At 43.0% G+C, this 12,444-nt stretch overlaps 1 protein-coding gene and 2 long non-coding RNA genes across 3 annotated transcripts; 2 read left to right on the forward strand and 1 right to left on the reverse strand.

Annotated features, from left to right (window-relative positions):
- Positions 1-2,164: 2,164 nt before the first annotated feature.
- Positions 2,165-3,629, reverse strand: gemin6 (gem (nuclear organelle) associated protein 6). The gene is made up of 2 exons (XM_084441074.1): positions 3,411-3,629; positions 2,165-3,060 (listed from the first exon to the last, which is right to left on the reverse strand). Exons 1-2 carry the CDS (start codon positions 3,542-3,544, stop codon positions 2,682-2,684), a joined length of 513 nt encoding a protein of 170 aa, XP_084297200.1. The 5' UTR covers positions 3,545-3,629; the 3' UTR covers positions 2,165-2,681.
- Positions 3,630-4,456: 827 nt separating this feature from the next.
- On the forward strand, positions 4,457-6,351 carry LOC311311376. Its single transcript, XR_014630539.1, has 4 exons — positions 4,457-4,547; positions 5,012-5,132; positions 5,291-5,393; positions 5,498-6,351. It is a non-coding gene; the product is annotated as an uncharacterized lncRNA (long non-coding RNA).
- A 5,019-nt stretch (positions 6,352-11,370) lies between these two features.
- LOC311311377 lies at positions 11,371-11,943 on the forward strand. Its single transcript, XR_014630540.1, has 3 exons — positions 11,371-11,450; positions 11,547-11,628; positions 11,874-11,943. It is a non-coding gene; the product is annotated as an uncharacterized lncRNA (long non-coding RNA).
- The last annotated feature ends 501 nt before the right edge of the window (positions 11,944-12,444 follow it).

Raw genomic sequence — 12,444 nt, forward strand, 5'->3', positions numbered from 1 at the left:
TGTAATTTATTGCTCTATAAATGTTCTTAGCCATTAGACAAATATATTCCAGGAGCTTGCTCCAGGTTGCCTGTTTTAATATCTGTTGCTTTTATGGCTCTGTGTGCTACTAACCCTGTTCTGCCTTCCCTCTCCCTAGTGCCTCTCTCCCTCCATCCTATCTTCTAACCAGGTCCAGTGGATGCCCCACTGTCACCAGCAGACCTCTCGGAGTCCGATAGATACCCTTGTGTCTGCTGTGGATGTCGTAGCATTTAGTTAACACACACACGTACACACAGACATACACCAGCCCACTTCCGGCTTTAGGCCTGGGCCATAGCAAACACACACCAGTATTTGCCATGTCTCTCCTATGATGCTTTTTTAGCCTCTCTTACTCTGAAATGTAATTTAATGTATTGTATCGCTTTATAAATGTTCTTAGCCGGTAGACAAACATACTCCTGGAGCTTGCTTGATCGCCTTGTTGAGAGGGGTCAGGGAAGAATTTTTACAGCTCAGTTATCTGGCCCCCGGGTGATTACTGTTTTTTTGCTTCCCTCTGGAATATGTTGAGGTGGGTCGTATGCCCACCTCCCTTGTTCTCTGTAAAGCGCATTGTGTCGCCTCTGGGTATGAAATGCGCTATACAAATAAAGCTTTGATTGATTGATTGATTGATAGAACCGTGGTAAGTGTGGCCTGAATCAACCTGCATTTGACCTTTTCCTAACCCTAACCTTTCTATCCAGGTGTGGTACTATAGGTTAGACAAGTGACCTTTCTTCAGGCATTGTGACTTTGCCTGTAGTATTTTGCCTGTGTTGAATCATTAATACAACATACAGTACGTTCTGTCTGGGTGCACTACACTACTGATTAATTCATAACAGCTCTGTGCTACACTACTGATTGATTCATAACAGCTCAGTGCTACACTACTGATTGATTCATAACAGTTCTGTACGCTACACTACTGAATTGATTCATAACAATTCTGTGCACAATACTGATTGATTCCAGCAGTATGGCATAGGTTAGGGCCCCAAGTTTCAAATGTGGGCTTCCATCTTGAAAATGTGCTCGTTGATCATGTTACCAAATGTCACAATGTGAAAAGGACAATAGAATGAAGAGAAAGGGAGGTTTTTATGTTCTTATTGTTCAATCAGTAACTGTGATCTCGTCTTAGTTGTTAGTAATGGCTTGCTCCATTTCCTAACAGCCTGACTGGACTGTTGAGACATCCAGTTTATACTGTAATACTAAGAAAGTAAGAATAAATAAGAAAGTAGGGTAAATCATATATAATCTATGTCCAAGTTATATATTAATTTAGCATCCAGCATGAATATGTAATATCTCGCAAGATCTATACTGTTAACACCTCGAACAGCAGATGCACCTGGTGTGCTTTGGACAAACTACAGTATGACAGTAGGGCCTCTTAACCTACAACAGTCACACACTCCCAGGTGCCACATCAGAAGATAAGCACATGCTGAGTAGCATTTCCTAAAAGACCTGCACCAAGTCTACATTGCAAGTCAATGGCTTAGTTAGTTGGACCATAGTGAAAGTAGTAGTCTGCTGTCTGAGAATGGTAATTAATTTCTGTATTTGAGATTCAATTAGATAGTACCATCCTACAACTGTGAACAACTTGAAATATATCATGGATATGAATTCGGATATTTCACTACTATACAACAGGCCCAAGTTAAATGTGGATTTTGTGAATGAATTTCAAGTCTCAACAAAGTGTTCTGTTTTCCCCCTTGACTGTTGTTCTAAACTTTGTAGTTCGTTCTCATTGATCAGTCTGTTAGAACTACAAATTATTCCGTGTGACATCACTTCCCTGTCCTCTTCCCCCTGAAACTATGTCACTTCCTTTTTCACTGTATAACCTAACGACCTCGTCCTCATGTGAACTCACTCTTGCCTGGATTCACTTCCTGTGCTGGGGTCCGACTCCGCAGAATGGTAAGAGAATAAAACTATTGCCTTTGTTTAAAACCAGCTTGATCGACCACTCAGCGTGTTCTTTGACAATCTAAACTAAACCAAAAGGTAAATTCCTTAACAATTTTTAAATTCTGAAAATGTCAGACGCATCCTTTTCACATTTTAGATGACAATGATGGAGTTGCAATTTGTTTGTTTTATTAGTAAAGTGCCGTATATAAAACATACAAAACGAAACTGTCAACAGGCGCCAACAACTAGTGTCATACTTAACCAAAACGTACTGTATAAAACAGACGCCCCAAAAATGGCTGTCAATAATTGCTTCAACATCCATTGAACTTAACGTAACATTTCAGAAGTCCAGAAATGTCTGGTCTTTATCTTCCGCACAAAATGGTTAAGATATCTCTCCATCCATACCATCTCCTCACTTCAGTTCAGCTGATCTGACAATATTAGATACATAGTTTATCTCAATTGTCGTTCTCCAAAGCAGCCTTTTCCACCGAGAAGATGACTGAATCGACAGTAGCCTACTGAGATGCACAATTTGGCACTGCCTACATGGCTACAAGCCGTTACTTCCCAAACATTTGTAAGACTCTGTAAGCACTCGGTAAGAATAAAGATCTACCACACTGCTCACATATATCTTAACACTTTCAGATCCACACGTGTCTAGGGTGAGTAGCAAACGTTTTGTTTCTGAACCCGGCAGTGCGTCCGTCTCAAGCACTGGCAGGCTGTTCTGGACCAGGGTTGCTCTCTACCAGACTCTGCACCCTGGCCAGGACGATCTCATTGGGTCCGCTGCAGTCCTCCGCTCCGTACGGAGCGCTGACGGTCAGCAGGCTGGCCACCCTCAGCGTTTCCCCCTCCACCTCCACAGGGACGCGGTTCTTCTCCAGCCAGAGGCGAAGGCTCTCTTTCCGGCGCATCAGTTCGTCTGCACCAAGCTTTTTGGTGCCCTGGGGCGTGAAGACAGCCCTCAGGTGCTCCACGGTCTCCTCGTTCCCCTCGCCTAGGAGCTCCACACCCTCCACTGCATGACCCATCACCACCCTCACCGTGTCCTGGTCTCTCTCCAGGAAGTTCACCAAGACAATACTGGAAATTAATTAAAAAGATGATTAGGGTAAGGCTTAAAATGACATTATTCTGTCTCTGTAGGCATTGGTCTTAGCTTGATCTTAGCTTTGACTAAGACTTTGACATGCAGATTTTGCTACAGCCTAAAAGCCTAGCTGTTTTTAAGTGTTATCATGGTCAATCTAAGCATCTGTGTTGCTGAGACTTGTCTCCACAGCATATGAGCCCTCTATTGTCAAACTGCCGGTTGTGCACAAGGGGGAGAAACCCCATGACCTTGTTCAATTCATATGTGCTGGTTTACTCGCCAGCTAGCTACATATCAACAAGGTCGTTAAATTAATGATAACAGCTCTTGTTTCGCTCACCTTGCAGAGACTGGATCTACAGTGTAAACCCAGCCTTGGTGTTCTTGCTTTTCGTGCGCCGTCACTTTGACTTCTTTATTAACATACGTGCCCCATTCAAGAGGCTTCAGCTGACGCCACTTAACAGACGACATGACGATGATACCAACCTGGACCACAAAACACTTTCAATGAGCTTTTAACTCCGAGCTTTTGGGGGTTTAGTTTAAGTTTTACACACGATGAACGCACCGCTCAGCACTGTGTGCGCCTGTGTAATATGTCGTAAACGAAGCAGAAAAAAGGTTCCGGATGAATCGTATTCAATTTGAGGTCAAATATTTAGTTGTGACTAGATAGTCATTTAGGTTGTAACTCAATGTGTAACTGACAATATTGTATTTTAGACGAGTAAGAAGTTATTACGGTCGAAGTCATGAACGATGGTTACGTATTGTAACCCTACCCAGTGAGCACAAGACGTGTTTTCAATATTGATTTCTAGGTTAAATCTCGGTGATATTCGGTCAGAACGTCTAAGACTTGTTTTCGGCATATTTTCAACCAGCTAAAATGCGGTTACAACATCAACGTTTCACACAACACAGATTCTGATTATTTGTTCAGTTGTAGCCGAGATACTATATTGATTAGTGTGAAGGTTTTTCTCCAAAATCATATTGCACTGGTATCGGCGAAATGTGGTCTACACGCATACGTAATTTCAAAATATGTGATTTAGCTGCCATATAGCTATCATATAGACCTACCTCATTTATGGCTATCATATATACCTATTTTAGAATAAGCATAAAAGCATTATTACAATGAATTAAAAACTGTAAATATCAAAAATATGCACCAGACATCCTGTAGGCAAGCAAGATAATTATCAGAGCAGCACATATGAAAAAGATGCACCGGAGACGTCCATAGGATACAAGATAATGCTTTATTTTTGCACAAGTAGAATATTGATGTGTGAAGTTTGATGCATGCAGCGCCGTACTATGAAGAGTTTGAACACGCACATTGCGCATGCGCACATTTCAAACATCACAGCGGAACGCAAGCAGCCGGTGTAGAGCAACAGAATTATCCCCTCCGATGGAACAAGTGCTTTTCACATGCGAGGAATTGGGAAATCTTTACTTTGGGGTAAATATTGATCTTTATATTAATAAACTGCATCCTCTTAATTGACTTTAAGCAATTTTTTTGACACAGTTCGACAGTTTGCTAGTGCTAGCTCGCTAATGTTAGCTAATGTTAGCTGTTTAGCTAGTGACCACTGGGTTAGCGACCGAATTCATGTAACGTCAATTTAGATTATGTTTAATTCTATAACGTGTTTAGTGACGCCATTAATGTATATCATCTGTCCTGGTATGCAGTGTGAATTCTGTACAGTTTTGTCTGCTGATAATACGTTTTTAGCTGTCGAGAAATACACTAGCAACATTCCATGGCTAAGTTCCACAACATTCCTCCTGTTGTGTTTGCGTTGCATGGGAATGTGAATAATATTATATATATATATAATATATTTCCTTCAGCCACATCAGAGAAATACAACTTCTATCCTTTTTAATTTCTCTTCCTCTGTCTTTATTTCTGCACAGGTCTGAGCAGTCGTCTTTGTGGCAGCCCCTGCCCTGCTGCCTGACCTGATGTCAGGTGCTACCTGAACACCATGAAACGCAAGAAACAGTACTGGCGTTGACTGCGCAAGGAGTTTGCCTTGTATGTACACCAGGGAATGTTGGGAGTAGTGTCTTATTCTTTGACTGTGTGGTTTTGTAGTGTATGACACTTGTCTCTCTCCGCTCTCTATCTCTGTCTCTCTTTTCTTCTTTCTCTCTCTCCTCTGCTTAAGTGACACTACATTTTCTAATTTACAGACTCTTCACCAAGAAATTGATGTCCAATTTCAATATTAAGGGGGACGGGGCGAAAAGAAAAAAAGGGCCTTCACAGCAATGTTGCTGTACTCTGGGGTTGAAGGTAATATATATTCAACAATATTTAATTTATGACTGGTTGTACAGTCAAAGCATCTCACTTCATGGTATAATATACTTGATCATTTTATTCCCCTAATATTATAGTGGCCTTCATGAAGTCCAACGCAACAGCGAAAGAGCCTGGAAATATAGAACGCTGTAGCTGGGTGTTTGGCTGACATCTCGGAGTGGATGACGACACATCACCTCAAGCTCAATCTGAGCTGCTGTTCCTCCCGGGGAAGGGCTGCCCGCATCGGGACCTGGCCATCACCATTGAAGACACAGTGGTGACCCCGACTCGGACTGCGAGGAATCTGGGTGAGACCCTGGACAACCAGCTGTTATTCTCCGCACATATCACATCCGTCACAAGCTCCTGCAGATTCATGCTCTACAACAGGGGTGTCAAACTCTGGCCCGCGGGCCAAATTTGGCCCGCAGTGTAATTATATTTGGCCCGCGAGGCAATACCAAATGACTACTAGAGCTGGCCCGCCAGTATTATACAGCACATTCACCGCTAATACTACAAATCCCATAATGCTCTGCTGTTGTTTTGGCGCGTCAATCAAGACAGGACCCAGAAACGCCCTCTCTTCTGTGACAGTAGTCATAGCAATCTCATACTACAACTGTAACCGTGTTACCCCTTCTTAAAAATGGCGAAAAGAAAGGCAGAAAACAGAAGCTTTACGTTATTTAACGTCTCACTGTGATAGAGACACCTGTGTTGACCTAGCCGGCCGCTGTGTTTGCTCTGTTCCTGTTCATTCAATCCTGTCTGCCTTCTTGCCGGCTGTCTGTCTGTGTGCCTGGCTGTAGGACAGTCAGGGTTTTACAAGCTTCTCTACTGAGCAGATGGAGCACCAACACTTGTGTCTGAGGGCGTATTCACATATGTTAGTGCACACCATTGATGCGCACCAAAAGCGAAAGTGATAAGTCCATATTCAATGTTAAAGCAAAACTTGTTTGGGTCCATATTAAAATTTTCATTTGTTCAATGTTGGCCCGCGACTTTGTTCAAGTTTTAAATTTTGGCCCACTGTGTATTTGAGTTTGACACCCCTGCTCTACAACATCAGGAGGATTCGACCTTTCCTCACTGATGAAACGGCACAGGTGCTCATCCAGGCCCTGGTCATCTCCTGCCTGGTCTACTGCAACCGCTGGGGCCCCGGCGTCTACCATTAAACCGCTGGATCTTGTCCAGAAAGCTGCTGCTCGCCTGGGGGTGTTCAACCACCCCAAGTTCTCCCACACAACTTCCTTTCTCCGTTCCATACACTGGCTCCCTGTAGCGGCTCGCATCCAGTTAAAACTCTGGCGCTAGCCTACAGGGCAATGAAAGGAACAGCCCCCTCCTACCTCCAGGCCATGGTCAAACCCTACACCCCCTCCCGACCGTTACGCTCTGCTACCTCGGGGTGACTGGTTGCCCCGTCACTCCGAGGCCCCTGCGGTCAATCGACACGGTCACGGCTCTTCTCTGTCCTGGCCCCGCAGTGGTGGAACGAACTGCCCACTGATGTCAGGACAGCAGAGTCGCTGCCCATCTTTCGTCGCACGGTCAAAACTCATCTCTTCAAGAAGTACTACAACAATCCTCCCTCCTAAGCACTTATTGTATTTTAGATTGCTATTCTTGCACTTTGCCTTCAGCACTAGATAATGTTCTTAGTCACTTGTTTGAGAAAGAAGATGCACTTGTGAGTTCTGGGAAGTAGTAGTATATTGGCTTTTCCTACGTTAAATGCAATTAATGTTAGTCACTTTGGATAAAAGCGTCTGATAAATGACTGTAATGTAATGCCATGGCAGACCACCTCCAGCAGGCTCCTGGGAGGTCTGGTGAGGGTAGCTTTGACCACAGCCCCAACAGATGAATGCTTTTTTTTATTTTTATTTAAGAGCAAATATTTTTTCATGTTTCTCATCCTTTCTCAAGGACCTTTTTTGCCCTGGGGGTTGAAGAATATAGGTAAAAGTCCACAGTCTTAAAGTCAATGTAATGCTTGTTTGTGTGTTTTTGTGCTCATGTAAACAGTCTGGAATGTGCAGTGGAAGGGATAGAAGGAGACAGCTGATGCTGCTGTGGCCGTTCAGGGTAGTGGGTGTCAAGAGGTCACACTTAGGCCACAGGGGGGGCCTCTCCTCTGGGGTATTTATGACACATCTCTATGGGACACTATAAACAGACACAACCTAGGCTGACAACCAATGGTGATTAAGATATCATATTAGGGTGACAGGCGACACATCTGTATGGTCACTCCTCCACCAATCTAGCTTCACCTAAACGGGCAGGCTTAGGCGTGGGGGGTGGGCCGAGAGAGCACTATTTAACGTCTCAACCAAACCTTGAGACTTTGATTTGGAAACGGTAGGCAACTCGGACGGACAGATTCACTGTTCCCAGCAGGCAGGCCCGCTGATAACACCATGCGGGGAAGGGAAGTCTAAGGCCTTGACTTCGCGCCGCAGCCAGCAGAGAAGCAGGGAGAGAGAGAGACTAGGGAAACATCCCAGTGTTCCATGTGATTGTATCTTTGTACAATAAATCTGTCATCTGTCGCCGCTTCCAATCCCGTGTTGGGTGATTTCATCAATGACTATCACAACAAGAAGGCTATTAACATTGTGGGTCATAATTAGATGGTGCTGCAACTCAAGGCTTACATAAAAAAATACACAATGCAGAGCAACAGAAGAAGAAAAATGCCAAAAGCAAACAGGGTGGTCATTCTAGGTCACACCCAGCAGCGTGCGCACACACACACACCATTATAGATCCTCAGTCCTCTTTAACTGATACGGCTTACTTCCTGGCCCCTGTTCTGCCTTGTTATATCCCCCTTCTCTGTTAGAGTCTGTCTAGATGTGAACTGAGGCCACATCACATGCATAATTGTGTGTTTGCTGTTTTGCATACATGTGTGTTGGTTCCATATTTGGTCAAAGAAATATATTGTAGCCTGTGTCACATGGTGTTTTTTGTCCCAGTAGAAACTGTTAGTGTTAATTTCACTGTTTGTTTGTGTGTATGTCATGTGCTGCTGGTTGGCTGTAATCCTATAGCCAGAATTACTTTAACAGTTACATTTTTCATCGAGCATTTTTCAGTAGAAAAGTCGTTTAAAATACGGTTTCTGGTAACCGGTGAAATTACATGCAAAACTGGTTCAAACGTGCAAAGTGAAATACCGGCTATTTGAAGACATTGATTAAACGTTCACATTTAGACTACATTTCACCAATATTACACTGGTGAAATATGGTCTAAATGTGAACGTTTAATCAGCGTCTAAAATAGACGTTTCACTTTGCACTTCTGACCTATTTTTAGACGTTTTTTTAGCCTAGATTAAAGACGTCTATTAAACGTTTTATCAACCAGAAAATGCTCACTGGGTAGTTCTATGAGTGGAGCGGAGCCCCACAGGGCTAGCTCCTACCCTACTAACACCCCTACTAACACAGTACGTAAAACTGACGGGACACATTGGTGTAATTGTGGTAACTTTGCGACGGTACCAGCAGCGGACCTAGCTGACACCTAGCTGACACTTGCCTTTTCAGTCGCAAAATAACCAAAATAGCCGTCCTCAAGTACACTGTAAGGGAACGTAGCCGCCACTGCTGCTTAAATCCGTAACTACGATGTAATTAAATAACGTGACAATGTGGTTAGATCACAGTCCCAATCTGACTTTATTGGAAATGTGTCACAGTGGGTCAGAACATTTGTAAATTACTTAGGTTTTAAAATAAATTTTGAAGTCATACAGTTACAGAATTGTAATAATGAGGAGAAATCCTGCATGTCTGTTTTGTGTGTAATTTCTCATTTACAGTTAATATTAACACTAAAGATTTGCAGTCTAGGCCTAATAAAAATAATGATAAAAAATATGCCTATGAATAAAGTCCTAATTGTGCAACCTAAATGTGAGCAATGAACGCTGAGCAGTGAAGGTAGAATGCAAGGCATTGGGCTACTTTCTTAGGTGACACAATTGAAGAACTAGACCAGGGGTGTCAAACTCAAATACACAGTGGGCCAAAATTTAAAACTTGAACAAAGTCGCGGGCCAACATTGATCAAATGAAAATTTTTATATGGACCCAAACAAGTTTTGCTTTAACATGGAATATGGAACAAGCAACGCTTATTACCATACAATATATAACTTAATAGTGCAGACATGCAAAATCAAATTTCAAATAAAAAACACATCAATGGCAGTCATTTATAAAATAAAATGTAAATAAAAATCGTATGCCTCTTTTCTATTTGCAGCCTTCTGATTTAAATATCAAAATAAACTTTTTTCACAGGCTATTAAATTTAAAAATAAAATAACAATAATAAATGAATCATGTCCAGGTCCTTGTACTTGTCGTGGTGTTTTGTTTCAGTGTCATCTAATGTTGTACTCCTTAGTTATAGCCACGTTGGCTCCACAAACAAGGCAAACAGGTCTATCTTTTACATATGTAAACAGATATTCTGCCTCCCACCTGTCCAGAAAGCTTCTGTTTTCTGCCTTTCTTTTCACCATTTTTAAGAAGGGGTAACACTGTTACAGTTGTAGTATGAGATTGCTATGACTACTGTCACAGAAGAGAGGGCGTTTCTGGGTCCTGTCTTGATTGACGCGCCAAAACAACAGCAGAGCATTTTGGGATTTGTAGTATAAGCAGTGAATGCGCTGTATAATACTGGCGGGCCAGCTCTAGTAGTCATTTGGTATTGCCTCGCGGGCCAAATATAATTACACTGCGGGCCAAATCTGGCCCGCGGGCCAGAGTTTGACACCCATGAACTAGACAAACAAGTTACACACTCTGGTACAGTAGGTGGCTGTATGCACATCCGCCACTAAACCCAGCGAAGAAGAAGAAGAACGAGGACGGGTTAAACTTCCGGTCCGTTCGAAACAGAAACGATTGAGAAAGGCCAACACGCTGTCTTTGTCCCCGCGACAACACAGATCCTGTAAGTATCTCAATTTCAATGTATACATTAGTATGTATACATACATACTATGTATTTTGGTATCGTCCCAGATAAAACACCAACGTTATGTGCAAGCTACCCTTTTGTAATGATTATCTATATGCAGATGCTCTCTTTCCAATGTTAGCTAACTAGCTAGCCAGCTAACGTGATTAGCCTTAGTACATCATGGCTAGCTAAGTAGCCTACGTAAAATTACTCTGTCGCAATTATTGTTATAACTAGCTTTTGTGTAATTGTAGCTTAAATTATAATGTTGGCTTGGCAACTTGAGAATATTTCAGTTGTGTACACTATAACTTTTATGAAGTGTTGTCGTGGGCCATTGTTTCCTAATTACGGGCAATGGTGGAGTCTTCTCAAGTCTAGCAGGCTCGCGCGAGCTCCTGCACGTTCGTACTGTTTCATCGCTTGGAATAAAATGCGATAATTAGCTTACTCATTGATTTCGCATTAACCCACGACACCGTTAGTATGTGTTTGTTTTTAGGCATTCATTTTTCCGAAGTTAACGTTAACAGAATACTAGAAGCCCCAACAACGGAGCTAGGCTAGCTAGCAGGATTTGTTATAGCAGCCATCTTGGCTCATTTGGTTACAGCAGCCATCTTGGTGGATTTCATGTTACTCTTAACTGTTGAAATGGTTGCTCATTCTGTCAAACGGGTAAAGAATTGTGTACTACGTTTTCACTCGCATACAAATCCAAATTTTGCATAATAGGTACTCATGATGTGAACTACTAATATAGTGTCTTGCAAAATCTATTTAATTACTGAGTGTGAAGGGTGGTAGACATGTTGCCCTGTTCCTCTAAACGTGTCAGAAATCACGTGGTCCTGTGGAGTGGGCATGTCAGCCTACGAGAGGGTCACCCACCCACTCTCTCTCCCTCTCTCCCCTCCCATGCTCTCAGTTGCCAACCTCCCAGTTCTTGTTTGAACTGAGCAAGAAGCAGGTGAGCGGGACAGGAAGAGGCGCTAAGACGGGGACAGGCGTGGCCAGGGGCAGTCCTGGGACAGCACCACAGGCTCTGTGAGTCTTGTTCAGTTGAATGCCCTCATGAGTATTAACAGAAGAGCACCATATACATATGCACACATACACTCTAACATGTCGCTCTCTCCTCAGCTCAGCCCAATGGTCTCTGATGGTTCTGTCTGGCCAGCCCTTAGGTGGAGAAACACCTGATCATCAATAAAGGCAGGCACACGTAAGTACAAATGCACATACGTTTCCATAGACGGGATAAACAAATGGGGATATTGATATTGAGTTAATGTTAGCTGTAGACATGTGAGATTCATAAGACGCATCACTGACGCCAGTGACGCCACAATATCAGGGAAATTGAGCAATTGCTTCCCTGTAGTGCAAACTTGCAAGATTCGCTCAGTTATTAACCCTTCTTGCCTTTTTTGTTGTTGGTTTTCTCTCTCCTCCTTCCTCTCTGTGCAGTTCTCCTGTGTGCTGAGCCGCTATCCCATGTATTGCCACTGCTGACAGGGTAGAGCTCAGCCCCATGCAGAAGTGAGTGATGAGGAGAGGTAAGATCATTTTCCCGTTTTTTTCCCCTCCAGTTTTAGGAACCGTCTCAAGAATGTGTTCCCCACTTTTATGCCTTTAAATCAGGGTTGGAGTATTCCAGGTGTGTGGCCATGGCCATGAACACCAGTAGAGGAGGGAACCAAGTGTCTCATTCTCTCTCCACAGTTGTGTGGTTGTAACCCCCCACTAGCTACATATTCATTCAATCTTTATTTAACCTCGTGAATCAATTGAGAGTAAGCTCTCATTTACAATGACGTATAATCACTCTATATTTGAACTTGTACTACAGGTGAGATAATCCTTTTTAATGGTCTCTCTCATTGCTGTGCAAGACTTGGGTGTTCTCCTGCTCTGAGTGCCCATTCTCCTATACCTCCCAGATCTACCTCCACAAGCACATCAAGAGGAGCCATGACAACCTCTGTCTCTGCTGAGGAACACACAGAGCATTATGAAGTAGCCAGTGCCTTGGCGAAGG

The sequence above is a fragment of the Borostomias antarcticus genome, assembly GCF_949987555.1.
Source record: "Borostomias antarcticus genome assembly, chromosome: 7".
NCBI lineage: Eukaryota > Metazoa > Chordata > Actinopteri > Stomiiformes > Stomiidae > Borostomias > Borostomias antarcticus.

Excerpts from the sequence above, each read along its gene's own strand:
- gemin6 (XM_084441074.1), bottom strand. The coding sequence starts at position 3,544 with ATGTCGTCTGTTAAGTGGCGTCAGCTGAAGCCTCTTGAATGGGGCACG. Across the intron at positions 3,061-3,410 it reads GTAGATCCAGTCTCTGCAAG|TATTGTCTTGGTGAACTTCC; the intron begins GTGAGCGAAACA and ends ATTAATTTCCAG.